Source organism: Mobula birostris, chromosome 9, assembly GCF_030028105.1.
Source record: "Mobula birostris isolate sMobBir1 chromosome 9, sMobBir1.hap1, whole genome shotgun sequence".
Lineage (NCBI taxonomy): Eukaryota > Metazoa > Chordata > Chondrichthyes > Myliobatiformes > Myliobatidae > Mobula > Mobula birostris.
In genome coordinates this window covers 67,339,376-67,366,531 of record NC_092378.1, presented here as the reverse complement: position 1 = coordinate 67,366,531, position 27,156 = coordinate 67,339,376, and the positions used below count along the sequence as shown (strand labels likewise).

Below are 27,156 nucleotides of genomic sequence, written 5' to 3'. Positions count from 1 at the left end.
CTCAGAACCCCGCCCCAGCCTTCCCTCCATAACCCCTGACCCCCATAGCCACAAGGGCCATATCTAACTCCCTCTTAAATATAGCCAATGAACTGGCCTCAACTGTTTCCTGTGGCAGAGAATTCCACAGATTCACCACTCTCTGTGTGAAGTAGTTTTTCCTAATCTCGGTCCTAAAAGGCTTCCCCTCTATCCTCAAACTGTGGCCCCTCGTTCTGGACTTCCCCAACATCGGGAACAATCTTCCTGCATCTAGCCTGTCCAATCCCTTTAGGATCTCATATGTTTCAATCAGATCCCCCCTCAATCTTCTAAATCCCGAGTACAAGCCCAGTTCATCCAGTCTTTCTTCATATGAAAGTCCTGCCATCCCAGGAATCAATCTGGTGAACCTTCTTTGTACTCCCTCTATGGCAAGGATGTCTTTCCTCAGATTAGGGGACCAAAACTGCACACAATACTCCAGGTGTGGTCTCACCAAGGCCTTGTACAACTGCAGTAGTACCTCCCTGCTCCTGTACTCGAATCCTCTCGCTATAAATGCCAGCATACCATTCGTCTTTTTCACCGCCTGCCGTACCTGCATGCCCACTTTCAATGACTGGTGTATAATGACACCCAGGTCTCGTTGCACCTCCCCTTTTCCTAATCGGCCACCATTCAGATAATAATCTGTTTTCCTATTTTTGCCACCAAAGTGGATAACTTCACATTTATCCACATTAAATTGCATCTGCCATGAATTTGCCCACTCACCCAACCTATCCAAGTCACCCTGCATCCTCTTAGCATCCTCCTCACAGCTAACACTGCCACCCAGCTTCGTGTCATCCGCAAACTTGGAGATGCTGCATTTAATTCCCTCATCCAAGTCATTAATATATATTGTAAACAACTGCGGTCCCAGCACTGAGCCTTGCGGTACCCCACTAGTCACCGCCTGCCATTCTGAAAAGGTCCCGTTTATTCCCACTCTTTGCTTCCTGTCTGCTAACCAACTCTCCACCCACACCAATACCTTACCCCCAATACCGTGTGCTTTAAGTTTGCACACTAATCTCCTGTGTGGGACCTTGTCAAAAGCCTTCTGAAAATCCAAATATACCACATGCACTGGTTCTCCCCTATCCACTCTAGTAGTTACATCCTCAAAAAATTCTATGAGATTCGTCAGACATGATTTTCCTTTCACAAATCCATGCTGACTTTGTCCGATCATTTCACCGCTTTCCAAATGTGCTGTTATCACATCCTTGATAACTGACTCCAGCAGTTTCCCCACCACCGACGTTAGGCTAACCGGTCTATAATTCCCCGGTTTCTCTCTCCCTCCTTTTTTAAAAAGTGGAGTTACATTAGCCACCCTCCAATCCTCAGGAACTAGTCCAGAATCTAACGAGTTTTGAAAAATTATCACTAATGCATCCACTATTTCTTGGGCTACTTCCTTAAGCACCCTGGGATGCAGACCATCTGGCCCTGGGGATTTATCTGCCTTCAATCCCTTCAATTTACCTAACACCACTTCCCTACTAACATGTATTTCCCTCAGTTCCTCCATCTCACTGGACCCTCTGTCCGCTACTATTTCTGGAAGATTATTTATGTCCTCCCTAGTGAAGACAGAACCAAAGTAATTATTCAATTGGTCTACCATGTCCTTGCTCCCCATAATCAATTCACCTGTTTCTGTCTGTAGGGGACCTACATTTGTCTTTACCAGTCTTTTCCTTTTTACATATCTATAAAAGCTTTTACAGTCCGTTTTTATGTTCCCTGCCAGTTTTCTCTAATAATCTTTTTTCCCCTTCCTAATTAAGCCCTTTGTCCGCCTCTGCTGAACTCTGAATTTCTCCCAGTCCTCAGGTGAGCCACTTTCTTTGGCTAATTTGTATGCTTCTTCTTTGGAATTGATACTATCCCTAATTTCTCTTGTCAGCCACGGGTGCACTACCTTCCCTGATTTATTCTTTTGCCAAACTGGGATGAACAATTGTTGTAGTTCATCCATGCAACCTTTAAATGCTTGCTTCTGCATATCCACCGTCAATCCTTTAAGTGTCATTTGCCAGTCTATCATAGCTAATTCACGTCTCATACCTTCAAAGTTACCCCTCTTTAAGTTCAGAACCTTTGTTTCTGAATTAACTATGTCACTCTCCATCTTAATGAAGAATTCCACCATATTATGGTCACTCTTACTCAAGGGGCCTCTCACGACAAGATTGCTAATTAACCCTTCCTCATTGCTCAAAACCCAGTCCAGAATAGCCTGCTCTCTAGTTGGTTCCTCGACATGTTGGTTCAAAAAACCATCCCGCATACATTCCAAGAAATCCTCTTCCTCAGCACCTTTACCAATTTGGTTCACCCAATCTACATGTAGATTGAAGTCACCCATTATAACTGCTGTTCCTTTATTGCACACATTTCTAATTTCCTGTTTAATACCATCTCCGACCTCACTACTACTGTTAGGTGGCCTGTACACAACTCCCACCAGCGTCTTCTGCCCCTAAGTGTTACGCAGCTCTACCCATATCGATTCCACATCTTCCCGGCAATAGGTACCAATGACATAGGTAGGAAAAGGGAAGAGGTCCTGAAAGGAGAATATAGGGAGTTAGGAAGGGAGTTGAGAAGAAGGACTGCAAAGGTAGTAATCTCGGGATTACTGCCTGTGCCATGCAACAGTGAGAGTAGGAATGGAATGAGGTGGAGGATAAATGTGTGGCTAAGGGATTGGAGCAGGGGGCAGGGATTCAAGTTTCTGGATCATTGGGACCTCTTTTGGTGCAGGTGTGTCCTGTACAAAAAAGAAGGGTTGCACTTGAATCCTAGGGGGACCAATATCCTGGCGGGGAGATTTGCGAAGGCTGCTGGGGAGACTTCAAACTAGGATGGTTGGGGGGGGGTGGAAATCAAAGGATAGTGAGGGATAAAATTGGTCCCTTAAAGAATCAGAGTGGACGGCTATGTGCGGAGCCAAAAGAGATGGGGGAGATTTTGAACAATTTCTTTTCTTTGGTATTCACTAAGGAGAAGGATATTGAATTGTGTAAGGTAAGGGAAACAAGTAGGGTAGTTATGGAAACTATAACAATGAAAGAAAAGCAAGTACTGGCGCTTTTAAGGAATATAAAAGTGGATAAGTCTCCAGGTCCTGACAGGATATTCCCTTGGACCTTGAGGGAAGTTCCTGTGGAAATAGCAGGGGCCCTGACAGAAATAGTTCAAATGTCATTAGAAACGGGGATGGTGCTGGAGGATTGGCGTATTGCTCATGTTGTTCCATTGTTTAAAAAGGGTTCTAAGAGTAAACCTAGCAATTATCAACCTGTGAGTTTGACATCAGTGGTGGGTAAATTGATGGAACGTATTCTTAGAGATGGTATATATATTCATCTGGATAGACAGGGTCTGATTAGGAACAGTCAACATGGATTTGTGCGTGGAAGGTCATGTTTGACAAATCGTACTGAATTTTTTGAAGAGGTTACTAGGAAAGTTGACTAGGGTAAAGCAGTGGATGTTGTCTATATGGACTTCAGTAAGGCCTTTGACAAGGTTCCACACGGAAGGTTAGTTAGGAAGGTTCAATTGTTAGGTATTAATATTGAAGTAGTAAAATGGATTCAGCAGTGGCTGGATGGAAGACGCCACAGAGTAGTGGTGGATAACTGTTTGTCAGATTGGAGGCCAGTGTCTAGTGGTGTGCCTCAGGGATCTGTACTAGGTCCAATGTTGTTTGTCATATATATTAATGATCTGGATCACGGGGTGGTAAGTATGCAGATGATACTAAGATAGGTGGAGTTGTGGATACTGAAGTAGGTTTTCAAAGCTTGCAGAGAGATTTAGGCCAGTTAGAAGAGTGGGCTGAAAGATGGCAAATGGAGTTTAATGCTGATAAATGTGAGGTGCTACATTTTGGTAGGAGTAATCAAAATAGGACATACATGGTAAATAGTAGGGCATTGAAGAATGCTGTAGAACAGAGGGATCTAGGAATAATGGTGTATAGTTCCCTGAAGGTGGAATCTCATGTGGATAGGGTGGTGAAGAAAGCTTTTGGTATGCTGGCCTTTGTAAATCAGAGCATTGAGTATAGGAGTTGGGATATAGTGTTGAAATTGTACAAGGCATTGGTAAGGCCAAATTTGGAGTATTGTGTACAGTTCTGATCACCGAATTATAGGGAAGATGTCTTCAAAAATTGAGAGAGTACAGAGAAGATTTACTAGAATGTTACCTGGGTTTCATCTCCTAAGTTACAGAGAAAGGTTGAACAAGTTGGGTCTTTATTCTTTGGAGTGTAGAAGGTTGAGGGGGGACTTGATAGATGTATTTAAAATTATGAGGGAGGTAGATAGAGTTGACATGGATAGGCTTTTTCCATTGAGAATGGGGGAGATTCAAACAAGAGGTCATGAGTTGAGAGTTAAAGGGCAAAGGTTTAGGGGTAACATGAGGGGGAACTTCTTTACTCACAGAGTGGTAGCTGTGTGGAATGAGCTTCCAGCAGAAGTGGTTGAGGCAGGTTCAATGTTGTCATTTAAAGTTAAATTGGATAGCTCTATGGACAGGAAAGGAATGGAGGGTTATGGGCTGAGTGCAGGTTGGTGGGACTAGGTGAGAGTAAGAGTTCGGCACGGACTAGAAGGGCCAAGATGGCCTGTTTCCGTGCTGTAATTGTTATATGGTTATATTGTACCTTGCCTCAACTATTTCCTCTGGCAACTCATTCCATATACTCACCATCCACTATGTGGAAAAAAGTTGTTCTTCAGCTCCCTTTTATATCTTCCCCCTTTCACCCTAAATCTATGCCTCCTAGTTCTGGACGCCTCTACCCTGGGGAAGACTGTTACCATTCAACTTATCGCTGGCCCTCATTCTTTTACGTTCCTAGAAATAAAGACTTAGCATGGCCAACTCTCCCTATAATTCAGGCCCTTTAGTCCTGGCAACCTACTTGTACATCTTCTCGGTACTCTTGCCAGTGTAACCACATCTTTACTATAACAGTGTGATCAAAACTGTACACAGTACTGCAACTGCAGTCTCACTAATCACTTGTACAACTGGAATCATTGTATTTGCGTAGAATGTCCAGCAGATTGAGAACATCAACACACTTTGAAGAGGAACAAAGGATTTTTCTTTCTTGATTGAACTTGCAGTACTTTTCTCTTATTGATTCATGGACATGGGTGGCATTAGAGATTGAAGGCAATTAAATGTCGATCTCTCTGTCCCTGAGCAGCTATGGATCAACCACATTGGAGTCAGAAATAGGCAAGCTCTGGTAAGACAACACATCTTTGTTCCTGAAGGATATTATTGAACCAGATGGGTTTTTACAGCAATAATAATAGAAATTAACAATTTTTTATTAAATTCAAAATATTTACTTGAATTTAAATTCCCCATTGTTGAACAACTCTGGCTGTTAAATCAGTAACTTACCTAATTGATTACCACACTCTTTGGCTTATTGGTGGGTTTTTAGTTGAATGACTTATTTGGACTATTCAGGTAGATTTTGGTTAACATGTTCAAGTTTAAAACAGCAGACAAGCTCTACCGCCAGAGTAATTACAAACCCAGAGACAGAGATCGCCAACTCTAGTCAACGATGGCTGGTGTAACAGGTGGCTAATAGGTGAGGAGGGATTCTCCTGCTTTTATAGACCAGCCTACAAGAAACTGTCACCTTCAGGACCATGGAAGCCTGAAGCCGGGGGAAGCCAGAGTTATCATCAGGATGACAGGTTCAAAACTATTCTGGTTGTCATCAACCACTGGGTGTAAAACACCAGCTGAAGGTTGGTCTATTCTTCCAAACTTCCTTGGGGTTGTAGAACAATTAAAAATTACCAACATTTAATAACTGTGTAGAAATTCCAACTTGTAACAACGCAGACAGTAAAATACCCTAAAATAGCAACTTATTGTTAATTGAGATAAACAGCAAACGACTCTTGTTTATTACGTTCAATAATTTACAAAATTTGACAAACCAAACCAGTTTTTGTATGAACAGTTTTTTTAATTTGAGCATATTACAGTCCTATATTTTGTTCTCCACATTGTACAGAAAGGGACCAAATAGTAGCAAAATAACACTTGGCACAGTTATAAATAATGTCATACAAAAACAAAAAAGTATTCACAATCTGCAGAAATGTAGTGCTTCTTCTATTATTAGTGGAACATGAAACTGAATTACTTGTGAATATGAAACTCTATTGCGCACACACACAACCAAAGAAAAAGCCGGGAGAGGTATTGCAGACTTCAAAGTGTGGTGAAGTAACGGGTTATTCCAAAGTACAAAAGGAAAGTGGTCGTGATAAATACCAGTGTTCAACCTCAGAAGGACATCAATTCATTTCAGGAAGGGCAATGAATGGTGATGTAACCATTACCGTTTACTCTTCACCTGGTCTTTGTTCTCCATGATTTACCAGGCAAAGACTGAAATGGTGTGTGCAAGCTCAGAGTCTTGCCAATGAAATGTCATATCCCATGGAGCACAGCACACACCATCTGTGTTCAGAAGGGGTTACTGCATTTCCAAACCCTCCAAACCTGTTAAGACATTCAAGTTAATTAATATTACAATACTGCAATTCTTGATATTATGGTGTGATGTACACAAACTATGCATGGTCTCCACTACAAAGTAAACAGCGACCAGAAAAGTCTTGCACTTTGCAAACACAGGACACTCACTATTTACAGATTCACTGACCTTCCTGCTGGAGGAAGAAAGCTGAGAACACTTCACTGTAAGCTGACGTGATACTGTAACTCCTACAGTCTAGGGAGCTGCCCTTTTTTAAAAAATGTAATTAGTTTTTTGCAAAGCATCAGTCATGCAGAGAATCGAGTGGGTCGATGAACTACCAGAAGCAAATGGACTACATTCCTACACTTTTTTTTCTTCTGGTGGAGTTGAAAATTAAGTTTGCAGCTCCAAACTAACACTGACAAATATACACACTGGTAAACTAGTTGATAAATAATTTATGTACACATACAACTAATCTTTACACTGGCTCAAGGAAGTTGGTTAAAATTATTTTGGGTGGAGACCCCTCATCATAAAATTATTTTGCACAGGTTTTTGAGCCTGGTACCTCAGTAAACTTGCAAGTTTCCAGGGAGCAGTAGGCAAGCATTCATTAACTCAACCTAAAGTGGTTGTAGAGAACATTATAGTGCTCCAGGCTGGGTCACAATAATGAAAAAAAAGATGAGGTGCATCTCCTCAATAAATCTCGCACTGTGAGCCACGCACCAGCCTGTCTTTGTTCAGACTGGATGGTAGAGCAAAGCCCGTGGGCGGTCTTGCACCTGTGTGACTGATATGCTGAGTACGTGATGCTGGTGATGGAAAATGAGTGATGGCAACCTCTATGTTCTCCCTTCCCCTCACTGCCCACCCCAAACTCATCCCCTCCTCTCCGAAACCCCTGACCACTTACGACCACCTCTAGCTCAGTAGACTCCCCCAATTGTCAGCACAGCCTACAGCGCTGGGGGAACCTCTGAACCTTACTGTCCCAAGGACTGCCTTTTGCCCAGCAGACTTCCCCAGTAGCGAGCACTTGGGGAGAGAGAGAGAGAGCCTGCAAGTTTCTGCTAACACCTAATCATTCTCAGCTGCCAGAACAGATCAACCAAATCTTTAAAACCATGACTTAAAACAGGAAAGAAAAGGTTCTTAAAACAACCAATGCCTTGGGCAAAGGGGTTTAAATTTTACCTTTGCACATGATTGTGGATATTGTATTTTGATATTCCTCTATGAAATCTGAAGTACCAAAGCTCACAAATGAACAAGATGCACTTCTGCGCACTCCTGGTGTGCAAAGCAAGTCAACAGCCAACTGTTTCTTGAGCCAATGGGCCATAATCCAGGGTTTGCACTTATTGTGGCTTCCACTCCAAAAATCAGAAACAAACATAACATTATGTTAAAAACCAATTCTGGCGAAAAGCAGTCTTTTTCTTTAATACACGTATATATAAAGATTTCCTTTCTGCCGTCAGCTTATTACACATTTTGATCACAATGGAGTGCTAGAGCAAGAGGCAAGGGTGGCAGAAACAGGCAGTAAGACTGTCCCTGTTAATTTCCATTTGCAAAGGATCCAGAAGGGGACCACAGGAACAGGAGCTCCTCATAGCAATGTTATTTGGATTGCTGATATTAGAGACGAAATAGGAAGGAGATTTGTCAGGCACCAGTTTGAAGGGTTGATTGTGGAGATGATTCGCTGCAGGTGCTGATCCTGTTCCTGCTACACAAGTTGATAACCAGTGCCTGATGTCTGGTCATACTCTATCGTATACTGATGTGTCCAGTCCACTATTACAGGGCGAAAGAGACCAAAACATCTAAATTCAAAGAAGTCTATGATATTTCTAATGCAACCATGGCTGGAGGTGGGAAGGAAAGAAAAAAGGCAGGTCAGCTGATTGAATATATTAAAGATTACAGAATACACACAGCAGGCCTTTCAGCAAACCAATCTCAACCCAACCTAATTGATTTAAATTCATCTCCATGAGCACTAATTTACTTCCCCTTAAACATAACCATTCCATTTTCACCTGTCCATCTTTCTGGGTCATATACTGTACCTGGAGCTCTGGGTGCGGTCTCCTCTACATCAGTGAGACCTAACGTAGATTGGAGGACTGCTTTGCCGAGCACCTTCGTTTCCTCTGCCAAAAAGGCAGGTTTTCCCAGTGGTCACCCATTTTAATCCTATTTCTCATTTACATTACAGCATATCAGCCCATGGCCTCCTCTACTGCCAAGATGAGGTTGGGATAGCAAGATGGGGGTAGCGAAAGTGGGGCAGAGAGAGAGAGAGAGGATGGGGTGGGCCACAGAGAGAGGGAGGGTGGGGGCAGAGAGAGATTGAGCAAAGGAGTGGAATTGCCAACAGTTCAGGCAGCATCTGTGGTGAGAGAAAAAACAGAGCTATGTGCAAGCTCTGATGATGTTCCTGACGAAAGGTCATTGACACGAATAGTTTCTCTCTGTAAAGACGCAATGTAACCCGAACAGTTTGTTGGCTAGAAATGAATAACATTGTGTGGAAGAGGGTTACAGAAATAGTGGTGGCAGGAGAGCAAGTGGGTACGGGAAGAGTAACAACCAACCTGCCTCACTGACTCAATGAGTGAGTCTGCATGGCTCCACACAGCCCCTGATTACCATGGCTTGGAGGAGGTGGGGAGAGAAATCACACAGAACAGCCCCATTCCCTACCAGCAGAAGAACTGGCAAATCCGTCCCAGTGGTCTCTCAGACACTTGTTCATATGTCGGGGATAACCATTAGTTGTGTGTTTGTAATCCAGGGAGCGCCTGTTTGATTGTCTGTTTCTGGTCTCCTCTCCCTCCATCCCCAATGTATTCAAATGCCATGTGCACAACAACCCTGTTAGGTAATCCCTCAGATACCACTGCTCTATGCAGAAGATCTCTCCCATCTTTATGAAATGGTACAGTCTCCCAATTCAGCTTTTCTGGGAGGAAAAGATGAATTATTTGCGACACTACAGAAGTCCAATCCATACCTTAATGAACTTTGAAGATTTCAACTTATACTCAGTGGCCACTTTATTACATACACCTGTAAAACTGCTCTTTGATACAAGTATCTATCAGCCAAACATTTGGCAGCAACTCCATGCATAAAAAGTGTGACCTAAGCGACCTCGACTGTGAAATGACTGCTGGTGCAAGAAGGAGTGGTTTGAGTAACTCAGAAACTGCTGATCTCCTGAGATTTTTATGCATGACAATCTCTAGTTTACAGAGAATGGTGCAAAAATAAAAAAATATAAAAATACAATCTGGTGAGCAGCTGTTCTGTGGGCAAAACCATTTCATTAATGAGAGAGGTCAGAGAATGGCCAGACTGATTCCAGCTGACAGGAGGGTGACAGTAACTGAATTAGCCACATGTCACAATAGTGGTGTGCAGAAGAGCACCTCTGAATGCACAACACGTCGAACCTTGACATGGAGGGGCTACAGCAGCAAAAGACTACATCAGGTTCCACTCCTGTCCTTAATAAGTAGCCACTAAGTGTATCTCCCCAATGGATTATTCTTTACCTGAATCATTTCTTTTGTGAACAGATATTTGAGTATCAGTTGATAAAGCAGGGTCAGCACATTAAGGCATCATTACACACAGATACTTACTTGAAGGGACTTTCAATAGTGGTTGTTGTAACCTTAAAGTGCTTGTAGCGTCTTGCATTCATCCTTTCATTTGTAGTTATCCCAAGACAAGCGATCTTCAACAATCAGAAACAAACATATTAACACTTCAGTAAAGATGAAGGCTCCTGAAAAATTTAGCTTTCTACAGTTTGAGTACAAATCTTACTTAAAGCAACAATCTTTGCACATTACTATAACATTCAGTGCAGTCACATAAGAGTGTATATCAAGTTAAATCAGAAACTGAATCTCAAGACCAGAAAAATAGATGAGTGTGATCGACCTTCAGGAAAATTTCTCTACCTCTGATCCCCTGATGAGTCACATCATTGCGTACATCAAATTAAGCCTCAGACTGAATTTCAAGTCCTTTGGATAAGTGACCAAAAATATCCATTTTTTTTGAGCGTGATTGACTTTCAGGATAATTTTTCCACCTGCAGCTTCTTCTTCCTGTAGTTAATAATCAGCTCCTTGGTTTGCATAGTGGGGAGTATCCTAACTGGTTGCATCAGGGCTTAGTATGGAAACACCAGTACCCAGGCACGGAAAAGGCTACAGAAAGTGGTGGACACGGCCTTCACTTGCAAAGCCCTCCCCACTTCTAAGCACATTTACAAGGAGTGCTGCCACAAGAAAGCAGCATCCATTATCAAACCATCCAGCATGCTCACTTCTCACTACTACTATCTGGCAAGGAGATACAGGCACCTTGGGTCCCACATCGCCAGGTTCGGAAACAAATATTACGCTACACCATCAGGCTCCTGAACTGGCATGGATAACTTAACTCACCACAACTCTTGACCAACTCCACAAACAACAGACTCACTTTCAGGAACTCTGCAATTCATGTTTTGTATTTTTTTAAATTTGCACAGTTTGTCTTCTACACTATGGTTGTCAATTTTTTAAGCATTTTTTTTGTAGATTATATTGTATATCTTTATTTTTCCAGTAAATACTTGCAAGAAAATTAATCTCAAGTTCAATTTACTTTGAACTTTAAAATTCAGATGAAAGAAGAGCTTAAGCAGAAAACTTGGAGAGTTTGGGGCCCTGATGAAAGTATGTTGACAATGATGGACCGATTAAAATTAGGAATGATCAAGAGGCAAGAACTGGAGGAGCACAGACAACTCAAGGAGGTTGAAGAAAGGGCCGAAGACAGAGGTGTGACTCCAAGAGTGAATTTTAAAACCAAGCCATTAATTAAGTGTAAGGTTTAATTAAGGGTGATTGGTGGATGTGATATGTGTTAGGGATTATTCAGGAGTTATGGAATTAAGTGAATATAGCAGATATTAATTCAAACAAGAACCAGTCTTCAGTTCTCAGCGTAAGTAATCAGTCTGAAGTTACGAGGACAGCTTCGCAAACACCTGCACTGTGTACAGAGGACTGGCTGCTCAAGTGACAATGGTTTGCACAGTGAAGTGACTATACGACATTCTCAACTGCATCAACCAGATGTTAGACAATGGGATTATGTTAACTGGCCTGCATCAAACTAGGCAAGCATGGGCAAAGTTATTTACAACATTGTAACCAAATTTGAGGAAGCTTGCAGAATAGTCTGATATTGTCAGTTAGCACATCAAACATGGTCTAGCTGGATTGCGTTTCTCTATGACTGCACTAGTGCGTGATTAGCAACTGCTGCATTCTTGTTCTTGCAGAAGCGTGGCTCCAAGACAATGTCTCATGCATCATCAATCGCCGGGCAAGGCCACTCAGGGACTAGGTATATATATTATTTGTAACTATGTTTTTTCTGCTATCATAACTATATGTGCTATGTACTGTGTGTGACTGATGGTACTGTGTTCTGCACCTTGGCCCCAAGAGGAACGCTACCTGTTTGTATTCACGTGTACGGTGTGCATGGGTGAATGACAATTAAGCTTGAATAATTGGGATATTTGTGTACTCAAAGGGTCAGCCCTTACAACACTGCTCTTGGGCATCTGTATTCTCTGTCCTCAGAAGCGTTCTCTAATTCTGTTACTCTGGAGAGTAGGACTAACAGACAGCTTATTTAAGTACTGTACAGGCAATACTGTTGATTCTCTCACTAGCTGTGCTTGGGCCCAGAAACAGTAGAAAACAAGATTCATGACTGTAAATTCACTGCACGATATTCCAGTTCCCTTGCTCTGATTGGCAGGAGGAGTGGGAGAAAATATTGGTGGCAAAAGTAAAGCAAGCTTGCTCTCTCATGGTCAAGAGCAATTAAACATTGGCAAGCAATGCTGGCTTTGTATAATGGTGACTTTCTGCTTGGCTCTATTCAGCATGAGACCTTATGAAGTAAAATGCCTTGGTCCATCAGGTCACCTTGGGAGGTACCACCTATAATTTTATAGGACAGGACACCACTGTAGCGGTTAGTGCGAAGCTATTCCACCTTGGGATGCTGGAGTTCAGAGTTCAATTCCGTCATCCTTGGTAAGAAAGTCTGTACATTCTTCACTTTTATTTCGGGTGCTCCGGTTTCCTCCCACAGTACGAAGACCTACCAGTTAGTCGGTTAATTGGTCATTGTAAATCGTCTGGTGATTAGGCTAGGGTTAAATCAATGAGTTGCTGGGTGGTGTGGCTTGTTGGGCTGCATCTCAAATAAAGAAAAAATAATCTACAGCCACTGCAGGTTGGACCATGAAGACACTTGCACAGTGATCACGAGGAAATCTGCAGATGCTGGAATTTCAAGCAACACACATCAAAGTTGCTGGTGAACGCAGCAGGCCAGGCAGCATCTCTAAGAAGAGGTACAGTCGATGTTTCGGGCCGAGACCTTTTGTCAGGACTACACCTGACGAGGCACTTAATCACACATTGCTCTGTGACAACACTGGTGCCAAGCTGTATGGGTCCTAATGTCCTTCCCTTGGACAACATTGGTGTCGTGAAGAGGGGAGACTTGCAGCATGGGCAACTGCTGGTCTTCCATACAACCTTGCCCAGGCCTGCGCCCTGGAGAGTGAAGACTTTCCAGGCGCAGATCCATGGTCTTGCAAGAGTAACGGATGCCTTTATTAATCTTAGAAAAGGTTGTCATAACATTTTGGGCCAAAGTGCCTGTTCTGTGCTGTGGTGTTCTGTGTTCTATGCTGTTCCTGAAACACTGAGTGTGGGTCTTCAGGCTCCTGTTCCTCCTCCCTAATAGTAGGATAAGAAGACAGCAGGTCCTGGATTTTGACATAGTGACGCTAAAGCAAAATCCATAAACCTTACATTGAGATTCTAACTGTGAGGATAGAATATTAATGACACAGTAAAGATAAGAACTGTTTTACAGGAATAGGATCACACAGATGGCAATACAGTAATTCAGTACATCTCTCGAGACGCACGCTAATAAACTTTAAATAGATACAAGTTTAACAGGCCGGAAACAACTCTGTTTACCTGATACATCTGACACATGAGTAACACGGCCACCCACAAGAAGTGAAAGAGACTGTTCAGGAACATCCAGAACACCCACGGAGAGCAGCTGGCGATCTCGGTTAGGTACGTCCACAGTCCTTCCTTTGGGTAGTTGGTTTCACAGTGAATGCTCCAGTCTGAAGGAGAAAGGGTAATGGAGATAAAAACATCCCAGCTCTGAGGGAACGGGGGCAGATTTTGGTCATTGGTCTATGTGGTATCATAGTGGTTATTGCAATGCTTTACAGTGTGAGCAATCATCAATCAGTTCAATTCCCACTGCTGAATGTAAGGAGTTTGTACGCTCCTCATGACTGTGTGGGCTTCTTCCCACATTCCAAAGATGTATGATTTAGGGTTAGTATATGTCAAGAGACAAGTTCTTTACACAGAGAGTGGTGGATGTGTAGAACATGCTGCCAAAGTTATGGTAGGGGCAAGTACAATAGGGAAATTTAAGAAACTCTTAGACAGGCATGTGGATAATAGAGAAATAGTTGCGGGCATGCTATGTTGGCACTGGAAGCATGGTGAAACTTGCGGGCTACCCCCACCACATCCTCAGACCATATTGATCGTTGACACAAACTACGCATTTCACTATATGTTTTGATGTACATGTGACAAATAAAGCTAATCTCATCTTTTCTACTTACAGAAGAAACAGCCATAAATCATCCAGATTATCATTCCCAGTAAGAAGAAGAGGTATCCGATGAAATATCTGTGATTGCCCGCCCCTGGAAAATAGAAGGAAATGTCAGCTGCAGTCTGCTTATCCATGGTCAAAGAGATGACAGGAAACAGCAACAACCAAAACATATGCTAGTTACCTAACAAAGAAACAGAAACACTCAGCAGGTCAGGCAGCAGCTGTGAAAAGAGACAAAGAGCCAACGTTTCAAATTGAAGACCCTTTATCAAACGGGAAAAGAGAAAAAGTGAAGTAGCTATAAGTTGCAGAGGAGGAGAGAGAAATGGATAGGACAAAGGGTGATAGAGTGAGGCCAGATTAATGGAGTTAGTTACTCAGTGATATGGATAGTGATTATACAGCTTTAACAAAGGGACTCCAGTCTGAAACATAAACTGTTTCTCTCTCTACAGTTGCTGCCTGACCTGCAGAATATTTCCAACATTCTCCATTTTTGTTTCAGAATTCCAACATCTTCTGTAATTGAAATTTCAGAATATAGCCAGTTACTTCATGGAAACACTTTAAAATATACTGTGGGTTTTACTTGCCATCCCTGAAGCCCCTCCGATTGAGCTACCTTCTTCAACCATCCCAAAGTGGTGGCAGGGTCAGGAGTCACCTCACTGTAGCAGTTACGAAGGAAACAAGACACTTGCTTGACCATTTTGGAAGGATCAGGAATCAGACCAGGCAAGGCCAGTAACTAACTTTTTCCAGAGTATGAGTAAATCTGCCACATTTGTATTATAACCTCATGGGCACCATTACTGATTTTTCACTAATTCAATAACTACCAGGAGGCACTGGGCAGCAAAAGCACTCCCTGTAACGAAGAAAACTGTGAGACTATGAAGAAGGTGGAGAGAACTAAACTAGAAGGTTCTTGGAAGTTGCTGATATAGGCATGGTGGGATGAATGGCCTCTCTGTTCTTTAAGAATCTGAGTTTAACAAGTAATGGCTATTCAGTTTGCAACGTGAAAGAGTACCAAACATTTCCATTGGACAAGTACTTGCATACATTTGATGTCACAGTGGTGGAATGAAAGTCTACAAATAGTCTGTTCCAACTGCCATCCACATTGTATTCTTTGTGATACGAGCTACCATGATTTTCCATGATGACTATTTGACCCTGTTGGTACATTCAAGCAGTAGAGAGAAGCCAAAATGTCTGTTCCCAACTGGAAACACATTTGTTCTTTTACAATCTCCTGTTAGAAATCCAATGCTTAATTAACTTTTGAATGACAACAAATATCCCTGCATGTCCAAATCCAATGAACTTCCCATCCATTCTGGCACTACATGGTAACACACAGATGCAATTACCAAGAAGGCTCACCAGCAGTAATGTTTCATTAGGAATTTGAGGAGATTTGGTACATCACCAGAAACTCCAGGCAATTTCTCCAGATGTATCTGGTAAGATGACAACGCACCTGGGCACAATAGCCTCTCGGGGGCCAACCAAAGGTGCTTTTGTCTTTTTTAAATGTCTTGTTTTACAATCACAAGACAATGCCAGACTTTAAGAACTTCGGGTACTGCAGGTATCAGTGATCTGATTTTTGGTGGAGGAGCTCGACTTGGTGTGGACCATGTTGCTGCCTGTTACAGGAAGGCATCAGAATTGGTGCGCGAAGGTGGGTGATATTCATGGACCTTTCTCTTACAATTGCAAGGCCCTGTTGGACATTGATAATGCAAGATGCTGCAGGCTCGTTTCCCTGTTTGTTTGTTGATGTGACCTCGGTTCTGGCAAGGACTAGGCCTCAAGATGTGGGCTTGCTTCTTGCTGCAGTCCAGGAAACGAGACGCCAGAGGCAGTGGAGCTCAGTGTTATGCTTGGTTGGGGGCTGGCCTCTCTCATTGGTACTACCCTCCAGTGTTCGACTGGTGGTATTACAAACTGGATTGCGTGCGTGCGTTCATCTTTGGACTACTGAGAACTGCTTTTTATTGCCCATGGCACCCATGCACCATGTCACATAGGGACTTGGGCTACATATGTTTTTTGTGTGCCTTGTGCTTTGTATGTTTCACACCTTGGCCCTGGAGGGTTGCTGTTTTGTTCAGCTGTATTCAGGTATGGTTGACTGATAATTAAATTTAACTTGAACGTATCACGAAGAGCATTCCAATCAGCTGAGTCATCGTCTGGTACGGAGGCTCCAATAGACGGGATTGGAAAAAGCTGCAGAGGGTTGTAAACTCAGCCAACTCCGTCACAGGCACTACCTTCCCCACCATCGAGGACATCTTCAAAAGGCGATGCCCTAAAGAAGGTGGCAACCATCATTAAGGACCCTCACCATCCAAGACATGTCATAAGACACAGGAACAGTATTAGGCTATTTGGCCCATTGAGTGTCAACTCTATTCTCCTGCCTTCTTCTTATAACCTTTGAAATCTTTGATTAATCAAGAAACTATCAACCTCCACCTTAAGTATACCAAATGACTTAGCCTCCACAGTCACCTCTGGTAGTGAATTCCACAGATTCACCACCCTCTGGGTTAAGAAATTTTTCCTCAATCTCTGTTTTAAATAAATGTCCCTCTATTTTTAAGCACAGCTCTCTGGTCCTAGACTCCCCCACTATAGGAAAGATCCTCTCCACATACACTCTCTCTAGGCCTTTCAATATTCAGTAGGTTTCAATGAGATAAACCCTTGTTCTTTTACGTTCCACTAAGTACAGGCCCAGAAACATCAAAACACTCCTCATATGTTAACTCTTTCATTCTCAAAATCATTCTCGTGAACTTCCTCTGGAACTTCTCCAATTCCAGTACCTAAGGAGCCCAAAACTCCACTCAGTATGAACCCATGAACACTACCTTGCTACTCTATATATACATATACACACACATATATATACACACACACACACACACACACACACATATATATATTTCTTATTGCAACTTCCCCTCCCTCTCCCTCCCCTAGTAATTTTTAATATATTGTACTGTGGTGCTTCTGTAAAACAAAAAATTTCATGACACACTATATGTCAGTGATAATACACCTGATTCTGATATAATCCAATTGATCCAGGATGTTAGTAAACACAAGAGATTCTGCAGATACGGGAACTCCAGAGCGACACATACAAAATGCTGCAGGAACTCAGGACTCAATAAACAGTCAATGCTTTGGATTGAGACCTTTATCAGGATTCCTTTGTTCAGGATGGTGGTACTGTTTATGGATGATTGTTTGCTCTGTGAAGGCATCCACAATGTTCCAGATAACAGAAACACCGGCCTTTTACAATGATCAAACCATATTATCAGCAATGCTCAAAATCAGATTAAAATTTATTATCAAAGTACTGTATGTATATATGTTACCATATACTATCTTGAGATTCATTTTCTTACAGGCATTTACAGGAAAATAAAGAAAATACAATAGAGTTTGTGGGAAAACTATCTGTAAGCAAAAACTGACAAACAACTAATGTGAAAAAAATGTAAAGGAGGAGTGTTAAGGAAAGGAGTACTCGAATCCCAAAATGATGGTAGCAGCACAGGTGGATAAGATGTAAGAAGGCTTACCAAATATTTGCCATCATTAACCAGGAAGGTTATGGTGCAACTGTATAAAGCAGTTTGGTGTCTCTGGGCCTGCACTTGTTGGAGTTTAGAAGATTGAGGGGAGGATCTCATAGAAACCTTCTGAATATTGAAAGGCCTAGATAGTGTAGACATGGAGAGGATGTTTCCTATAGAGGGGGAGTCCATGACCAGACAGCACAGACTCTGAATACAATCACGTCGTTTTGGAATAGAGATAAGGAGGAATTTCTTTAGCCAAAGGGTGGTAAATCTGTGGAATTCATATTTAAGGCAGAGGTTGATAGGTTCTTGATTAGTGATGGTGTGAAAGGTTATGGAAAGAAGGCAGGCGAATGGGGTTGAGAGGGATTTTAATGGTTGAGCAGAGTCGATGGACCAAATAGCCTAATATTGCTCCTATACCTTCTGGTCAGGCCAAACTGGAAGACTAAGCACAGTTTGGATCAGCTTGGGTAAGGTGATTGCACTGGAGATAGTGCAGGTAAAATTCATCAATATACTACTTGGGACGGAGCACATCAGTTATGAGGGAAGACTAGATCTTTTGGGTTTCTCTTCTGTGAAGCAGAAGAGATCGAGGGAGCATCTGATTGAACTGTACAGTTACAAGGGATACAGACAAAGGTAGTCCTGATGAAGAGTCTTGACATAAAATGTCAACTGTTTAGTCCCATCCATTGATGCTGTCTGACCCACTGAGCTCCTCTAGCACATTGTGTATATTGCAGTGAGAAAACTTTCCCCATAACAGAAATGTATAAAAGTAGAGGACATGGTTTTAAGGTAAGAAACAAGAGCTTTAAAGGAGATCGGAGGAAGAATTTTCACCCAGAGGGTGATTAGAATCAGAATACACTGCCTGAGGGTGGCTGAGGTAGAGACTGTCACAGCATTTCAAGTATCGGTACAAGTATTTGAATCAACGAGGCACAGTAAGCTGCAGATCAAGTGTTGGTAAATGGGATCAGAGTAAATGGCATTTGGTTTTTGGCATGGAAGTGGTGCATGAAATGCTGGTTGTGCTACATGAGTCCATGAAATCCAAAAGGACATTCAAGGAAATATTCAGATGGGAATGCCAATGTGAAGAAACAGTTATAAGGAAGCTGGAGATGAACAAAGATTTGGACACATGCGACCAGGATGAGATGGTAGCACAGTAGCATAGAAGTTAGCATAATGCTTTACAGTGCCAGCGATTCTCACTGCTGCCTACAAGGATTTTGTACGTTCTCCCTATAACTATGTGAGTTTCCTCCAGTTTCCTTCCACATTCCAAAAATTAGGGTGAGTAAGTTGTGGGCATGCCATGTTGGAAGCATAGCAAAACTTGCGTGCTGACCCAGCACATCCTCAATTGTGTCGGTCTGTGATGCAAACAATAAATTTCAGTGTGTGTTTTGATGTTACAATGTATACGTGGCAAATAAAGCTAATCTTTATGTTTAAATGAGATAGGTTGGGATGAGGCTTCTGGGAAGCACAAAGAAAGGCATACTCCAGTCAGGCTGAATGCCCTAATGGTTTTAGTGATATTGGAATTGGTTTATTATTGTCACATGTTCCAATGCACAGTGAAAAGCTCAGCTTGCATACTGTTCGTATAGATCAGATCATTACACAGTGCACTGACGCAAGACAAAGTGAAATAATAGCAGAATGCAGAATAAAGTGTACATCTATAGAGAAAATGCAGTGCAGGTAGACAATAAGGTGTAAGGTCATCATACTGGTGAACCATTCAATAGTCTTATAACAGCAGGTTAAAAGCCTTGTCTACATGCTACATGCTTTTGTAGCAAAGGAGGACTTGATAGCGGTGTTTAAGACAATACGAGGCAGAGATCAAGTGAACAGGCAGAGACTTTTTCCCAAGGCAGAAATGGCTAATATCAGGAAGCATAATTTAAAGTGATTAGTGGAAAATATGGGGGGGGGGGGGGGGGGGAGGATGTCAGAGATATGTTTTTATTTACCTCCACACTGCAAGTGCTGAGTGCCTGGAACATGCTGCTAAGGGTGGAGGTAGAGGCAGGTACATCAGGGACACTCAAGAAACTCTTAGATCGGAAGGAACATGGATGATAGAAAAATAGAGAGCTATGTGGGAGGGAAGGGTTAGATTAATCTTAAGGCAAGTTAAAAGGTCTGTATTGTGAGTCAAAGGGCCTGGACTGTGCTGAAACAGTCTATGTTCTGTGTATCTTTTGCCCAATGGGAGGGGGTGAAGAGAAAATGCCTGGTGTGAGCTATCCAGTTTGTGCCTTTTGAACTGACTACTGGCCCATGCTCCCCTCTTGCTTTAGAAAGCAATCTGAATGGTGTGACTTACCCACGCAGTTACCAACCCAAGGGCAGTGGTGATCGAACTTGGCAATGCACCTGTTACACACGGCGCAGTGTTTGGATCGAACAGGTTTCTGGATCTGAGAAGGAAACGTAAAATAGACTTGAAATAAAGTACAGAAAGGGTGTCAGTAAGGAACTCAAAACTGATTTGAGTGGTGGGATTGTCTGCCTAGCTCAAAAAACGGCAGTTGCTTTTAGAATTCTTAGGCACAACTTATAACACACAGGAGCAGAAGCAGGCCATTTAGTCTACTCCTAATTGCCCTTGAAAATATTACAGACATTTTCCTGTTTTATGTACCTAATATAAAGTTTTTTTGTCACATAATATTTCCGCTTCGCTCTTTGATCTGCATCAAATGGTTACCTTCCTCTCCATAAGGCACAGAAGCAGAAGTAGACAATTCGGCCCATTGAGTCTGCACTGCCATTTAGCATGGCTGATTTAGTATCCTTCTCAACCCCATTTTCCTGCCTTCTCTCTGTAACTATTGATGCTCTTACTAATTAAAAGCTATCAACTGCCACTTTAAATACACCCAATGATGTGGCCTCCACAACCATCTGTGGCAATGAATTCCACAGTTTCACCATCTTCTGGCCAAAGAAATTCCAAACACTATCATGTTAACCCTTTCCTTCCAAGGATAATTCTGTCAAACATCCTCTGGAGCCTCTCCAATGCTTGCAAACCCTTTCCTAAATATGGGTCTCAAACTGCTCACAATATCCAAACGTGGTCTGACCAAACCTTTATAAAGCCTCACTATTACATTCTTGCTTTAATATTCTAGTCCTCTTGAAACGAATGCCAACATTGCATTTGCCCTCCTACGTAACTCAACTACCGCATGGAAGCAGCAGAGACATCAAATGAATGCTAGCGAATGCCAAGGCTGCTTTCTTTAAGGTCTTGAAAAGTAAATTAATGTCCAAAAATTTAAATTTAAAGCACAACTGATTACCATTTTAGGATTTCAAGATTAACACCTAATCCAAATACAAACTGTTACATCTTATGTTGTATTTCTCAAATGTACCCAGAACTGGTTTCACCTTATGTGCAAAGCCCGTTGGTATTACCACATGAATCAGGAATCAGAGCCAAAACTACAATGGGAAGGAAGGTCATGTCTTACCAAACAAGTGCTGCAGAAGATGCTAAGGTCCAGATGGCCTGATTCAGCCAATTCCACTATTGTCTGGGAAGAAAGAGTAGATGTCAGCTCAATCACATGGTAACGTATACAGTATTCCTGTAGCCAAATCAAACAACATTTACATCATGCATAAAGTGCAAGAGGAACTCAGCAGGACAGGCAGCATAATAAACATCTGAAGTTTCAGCCCGAGGTCCTTCACCAGTCCTGATGAAGGGCCTTGGCTCGAATGTCAACTGTTTATTCCTCTCCATAGATGCTGGATGACCAGCTGAGTTTCTTCAGAATTGTGTGTGTATTTCCAGCATCAACAGAATCTCTTCTGTTTAAGATTTATACCACACCTTTAAACAGTAAAACTGCACTGAATGCAATCAGAGCATAACTGAAACAAAGTCATGGATACCTTGAGGGTTGAGTACAAACTTCTGGTCAAAAGCATTCTTTTTTTGAAATTTATTGAGATATAGCATGGAATAGACCCTTCTAGCCCATTAAGCCACACCACTCTAGCCTAATCATGGGACAATTTACAATGACCAATTAACCTACCAACTGGTATATCTTTAGACAGTGGGAAGAAACCGGAGCACCCAGAGGAAACCCATACTGTCATAGGGAGAATGTACAGACTCCTTACTGTCAGTGGCAGGATTTAAACCCGGGTCACCTATACCATAAAGTGTTGTGCTAACCACTACACTACCATGCCACCCTTCAGTTCTCCCTGAGTGACCAGTTAATAAGAAACATAGTGCAACAAAGAAGGTTGGGGCAGGAATTCTTGAGCTCAGGAAAGAATTGGCTGGTAGTGTGACCACCAAAATTGGAGTGATGGAAGCAGAAGAGGCCAGAGTTCCTCAAGGGTTGGAAGGCTGGAGAGATTAGATGGAGAGACAGGGTCAAATTTTAAAACATTTAACCTGGAATCTCTCTGCCGTCTGTCTGCTACAGTCATTTTGACGACCAATGCCTTCTCTGCCAATTTTGCCTGGAGATCTCATATTGATCCTCAAAACACGCAAAAACTCACACACCAGGCCCTATAGACATGAATTTAAAATACAATGAGAAGGTGTGTCAGCAGCACTGACTGGTACAGTACCTGACATGGCCAGCAGGTGGAGCTTGAAGATTATTTTTCTGAGCAAGTTAATTTTTATTTAGAGACACAGTAACGGACCCTCCACCTCAATGAGCTCGCACCGCCCAATTACACTCATGTGACCAATTAACCTACTATTCCATACGCCTTTGGAACCCACACGGTCATGAGCTTAAATTCCAGAACTTGGGGTTGCCATAATGGAGCAATTAAAATCAGGCTTGAGAGAACAGAATGAGAAATCCTGGACCATAAAAGAGATAACAAAATGTAGGAAGAGGAAGAACAATGCTGGGACTTGAATTTTAAAATTTAACTCATTGAAAAACAGATTAAGAAAACACAGGATATGGCAGCAGAATCAGGAAGGTATCGGAATGGCCATATCAATAAATGTAGTTCAAAAGTTTTAAGAAAAAAATAATATCCAACAAGTGAAATGGCTACAGGATGAATGCTGGAGTATTTGCAAAGCAAGTCAGGCACCATTTTGTAAACTCAATATTGAAACTCTATATGCTTCGAAGAAATAGATACAAATCTGTCCATTTAGTAACAACCTAGATGATGATAAAACGCATAGATTGAGTGGATAACCAAACACTTATTCCTAGGGTGGAAATGAGGGGCACAACTTTCAGGTGTTTGGAAGGAAGTATCAGGGTGATGTCAGAGATAGGTTTTTTTTAAAACAGAGATTGGTGGATGCGTGGAATGCACTACCAGGGATGGTGGTAAAGGCAGATACGTTAGGGGCACTTAAGAAACTCTTTAAGATAGGTACATGGATAATAAAAACATGAAGGCTTTAGGGGAGGAAAGGATCATATTGATCTTAGGGTGCATTATAAGCTTGGCATATTGAGGGCCAAAGGGCCTGTACTGTGCTGTAGTGTTCCATATTCTATGTTATAAAATACACAAAGGAAACAAGGCAAGCAACAGCATTGATATTACTGTAACTCAGCACTACATAAAAGCTTCCTTTCAAGTATGATGCACTTGCAAGTTATGTTGAATTTACTTCCGTATGAAGGTTAACTCATCTCTGAGGATCTATCCTGGGCCCAACATATTGGTACCATTACAATGAAGGCCATTGACAGCTATATTTTTGTTTAGTAGCCTGTGGACATTTAGTACGTCACCAAAGACTAGCATGGAGAGCTTTCTTGCTGGTTGCATTGGATATGGAGGTGCCACTGCACAGGATTGGAAACAGCTGCAGAGGGTTGCAAACTCAGCCAGCTTCATTATGGGCACTAGCCTCCCCAGCATCAAGGACATCTTTAAAAAACAATGCCTCAAAAAGGTGGCATCCATCAATAAAGACCTCCAGCATTCAGGACATGCCCTCTTCTCATTGCTACCAACAGGGAGGAGGGTAGAGGAGCCTGATGACACAATGTTTCAGGAATAGCTTCCTCCTCTCCTCTTTTAGATTTCTCAACGGACAATTCCAACCCATCAACACTCACTATTTTTGCTCTCTTTAGTGCAAAATGCGTACATTTCTTAGTGTAATTTATAATTTAAGTATTGCACTGTACTACTGCTACAAAACAATAAATTTCACAACACATATCAGTGTTATTAAACCTGATTCTGCTACTGAGCTGGTTAATTGTACCTCAACATGCCAGTATAGGAGGATGCAGTGACATACGGGACAGAGGATAGCAGTCTGGACTACCAAACCTAAGGCAAGAATACACACAAAACTTTGGTGGCCACAATTGCATCAAATGAAAATCCATGACTTTGACATCCTTCAACTCTGATCAGTGCCAACTCAAGGGGCATATTTACTATTCTCCAGTGTAGACTGACAGAGTCTACATGGTGTATAGATTCATAGCTTGGACACCGTCTTACCTTTTTCTTCTGCTCTTCAGTGGCTTTAATTACTCCGGGGTCTGACTTCCAAGACTTACCAAAGTTATAGAAGAGCCCTACACTGTTGACAAGGAATGGGAGGTGGACTGACAGAACTGGAAGATGTGTTTTAGTGTTAAGGAATTAAAAGGCTGGAAGGATTATTTTCACATCAACTTATAGCTTTACTGTAGTTCTATAATGCCCATGAGCACAATACCCTCCTTGTTACTTCTGCTGCATGGAATGGTCCAAAAGACTCTCCTCTCTATGTCAACAGAAAAGGAAATAAGGACAGTTGGTAAGTTCACCAAGGCCTCTTCTTTCAGAGAAGGCTGAAGAGAGCTGGTCTATCCATACCAATACTTAAGACCTTCTACAAATGAGCAGTGGAAAGCATCCTAACAGGCTGAATCACTGTGTGGGACGATAACTGCACTGCGGTGGACAAGAGGGCTCTGCAATGGGTAGTTAAAACTGCCAACACATCACCGGCACAAGCCCACCTGCCATCAAGTACATTCATACAGAAAGATGCTGGAAAAAGCTCAGAAATATCCTGAGCATCCCAGCCACCCTGCTCATGGAATGTTTGTCCAACTCCTATCAGGAAGGAGTCTACGTAGCATCCACACCAGTACTCACTAGACTCAAAAACAGATACCTCCCCCAAGCTGTCAGGTTGATCAACACCTCCACTTATTAACCCATTCCTCCAAACCCCAGACCACAATGACAGACATATCACCTAGCGCCACTTTATGCACATACAATCAGCCTATGCATATAACAGTTACTTGCACATCGTGTTTTATAGAACTGCTTTGTTATTGTTTTTTCTATTCTGTTCTTTATGCTTATTGTGTTTTGTTATGTTGCATTGGATCCGGTTTAACAATTATCTTGCTCTCCTTTACATTCATGTAGTGAAGAGTGACAATAAATCTTGAATCTTCAATCTCAGAAATTGTACCACTTCTGCAATTGGATAGACACAAATCCAATTGCTGGATAACTGTACCTCAACAAGCTAGCAGGAAGAATGCAATGATAACATTAAGGCATCTGTTGATCGAGGCTGACCATGGATGTTGCATCCTAGCTGTCTACGTGATATGCTAGCCAGGGCAGTACAATATGGAGACAGCAAGCTGTCGCCCATGTAGCTGGCTTCCCCTCTCAAGCAGCTGATGAATCCAAAGGAACGGCAGAGATCAAAACAGATTGGCACCAGCTGCATCGCAGGAGTTGCCAGTCAACGTTGAACTCAACGTGGGACTGCCTTAGGAACTCCAGCTCCGGATTTTTCCTCAGGGTTTACTCCCATGAGTGCGTATAGCCACAAGGCAGTGGGGGTTTGAGATCAGAGTTTTTCTTCTCTAAGATGAGTTGCCAACCCTGGCTGATGAGCCCATCTGGCATCTAGAGTAAGTTACTCGACCAGGGAATAGCAGCCTGGATTACTAAACTTATGGTAAGATATCAGACTGGACTATGGTAACCCAGAAGACGAAATTAATTAAAAGAAAAATTTAGCCATTGTAACCATGTAACTATTAGATCACTACCTGGTTCACTCATGCCCTACAGAGAAGAAAATCTACAGCCCTTACCTGGATTTAACTCGGTGTTATTTTTTGAAGTATGTAAGTGTAATTACGAAGAAAGCATGGTAGTGCCTCTGCTTCATTGAGAGTTGGCAGAAATTCAGCAAGGCATCTGCAACTTCCATAGATGTGAAGTGGAGAGTATACTGACTGACTGTATCACCAATGCTTTTGAGCAGAAAACCCCATAAAAAGTAGTGGATATGGCCCAGCCCATCATGGGTAAAGCCCTCCCAAACACTGAGCACATCTCCCAAATTTTGAAGTGTTCCCACAACCAATGGACTCGCTTTCAAGGACTCTGCATCTAATATTCTCAATATTTATTGCTTAATTTATTAATATTGTTTTTTTTTGTATTTGCACAGCTTGTTGCCTTTTGCATAGTGGTTGAACTCCCAAGTTGGTGCAGTCTTTCATTGATCCTAATATATTTAATCTGCTATAGATTTGTTGAAGTTGCCCACAAGAAAATGAATCCCAGGGTTGTATATGGTGACATATATACACCTTGATAACGACATTTACTTTGAACTCCTATCAGCAACTCCAAACCCAAAGTTGTTGATCCTTACTTGCACCTCTGCCACCCTCCCCCTGAAATAGCCCAGTGGAGCATTCAGTTTAGGGGAATAAGTGGGGAGGAATAATAAATGCTGGCACTGTGAAGTTGAAATTTATGCAATTATCTTCCACCACCAACATCCCCTCTCCCATGGAGATAATCAGGCAACGTAAAAGATATCAGTCCATAGCCAGAAGAACCAAGTAGCATACATCCAGAATTTGGTTGCCAAATAGATCCCAAGAGGAAGTGCACTGTGCATAGAGTGATCAAAGAAGGACCTGAAAGAGATGGCACAGACAAAACAGTCCCTGATATTCTTGCTTTTACACTGTTATCAGCAGGGCTTCATGTTTGATGGCAAAGGCAAAATACATTCATGTTTAGCTGTTTTTAACTCTTTGCATCACTCTTGCATTGTATCTCCATATTACCATTTTTCACTCCCCATTTTGGGCATCTCTGTGAGATTACCTTAGGCCAGGCAGCTAAAGGAATTGTGGCACAATTTCTAGGGATTGA

At 42.2% G+C, this 27,156-nt stretch overlaps 1 protein-coding gene across 6 annotated transcripts in view; it reads right to left on the bottom strand.

The window, feature by feature from the left end:
* Positions 1 to 6,014: 6,014 nt before the first annotated feature.
* The window catches only part of zdhhc17 (zinc finger DHHC-type palmitoyltransferase 17), a 135,722-nt gene continuing 114,580 nt past the window's right edge, over positions 6,015 to 27,156 (bottom strand). The window contains exons 10-19 of one of the 6 annotated variants that reach the window (XM_072268215.1): positions 26,815 to 26,915; positions 24,463 to 24,587; positions 22,406 to 22,525; positions 21,462 to 21,524; positions 20,306 to 20,399; positions 14,346 to 14,429; positions 13,669 to 13,826; positions 10,237 to 10,331; positions 7,775 to 7,956; positions 6,015 to 6,594 (exon numbers count right to left, since the gene is read on the bottom strand). In XM_072268215.1, coding sequence (XP_072124316.1) covers positions 6,569 to 6,594; positions 7,775 to 7,956; positions 10,237 to 10,331; positions 13,669 to 13,826; positions 14,346 to 14,429; positions 20,306 to 20,399; positions 21,462 to 21,524; positions 22,406 to 22,525; positions 24,463 to 24,587; positions 26,815 to 26,915 — 1,048 coding nt within the window. In that variant the 3' untranslated portion in view covers positions 6,015 to 6,568. Of the gene's footprint in view, positions 6,595 to 7,774; positions 8,452 to 10,236; positions 10,332 to 13,668; positions 13,827 to 14,345; positions 14,430 to 20,305; positions 20,400 to 21,461; positions 21,525 to 22,405; positions 22,526 to 24,462; positions 24,588 to 26,814; positions 26,916 to 27,156 lie in introns of those variants that run through there. The other 5 variants (XM_072268216.1, XM_072268218.1, XM_072268219.1 and 2 more) reach the window with 5 other exon arrangements.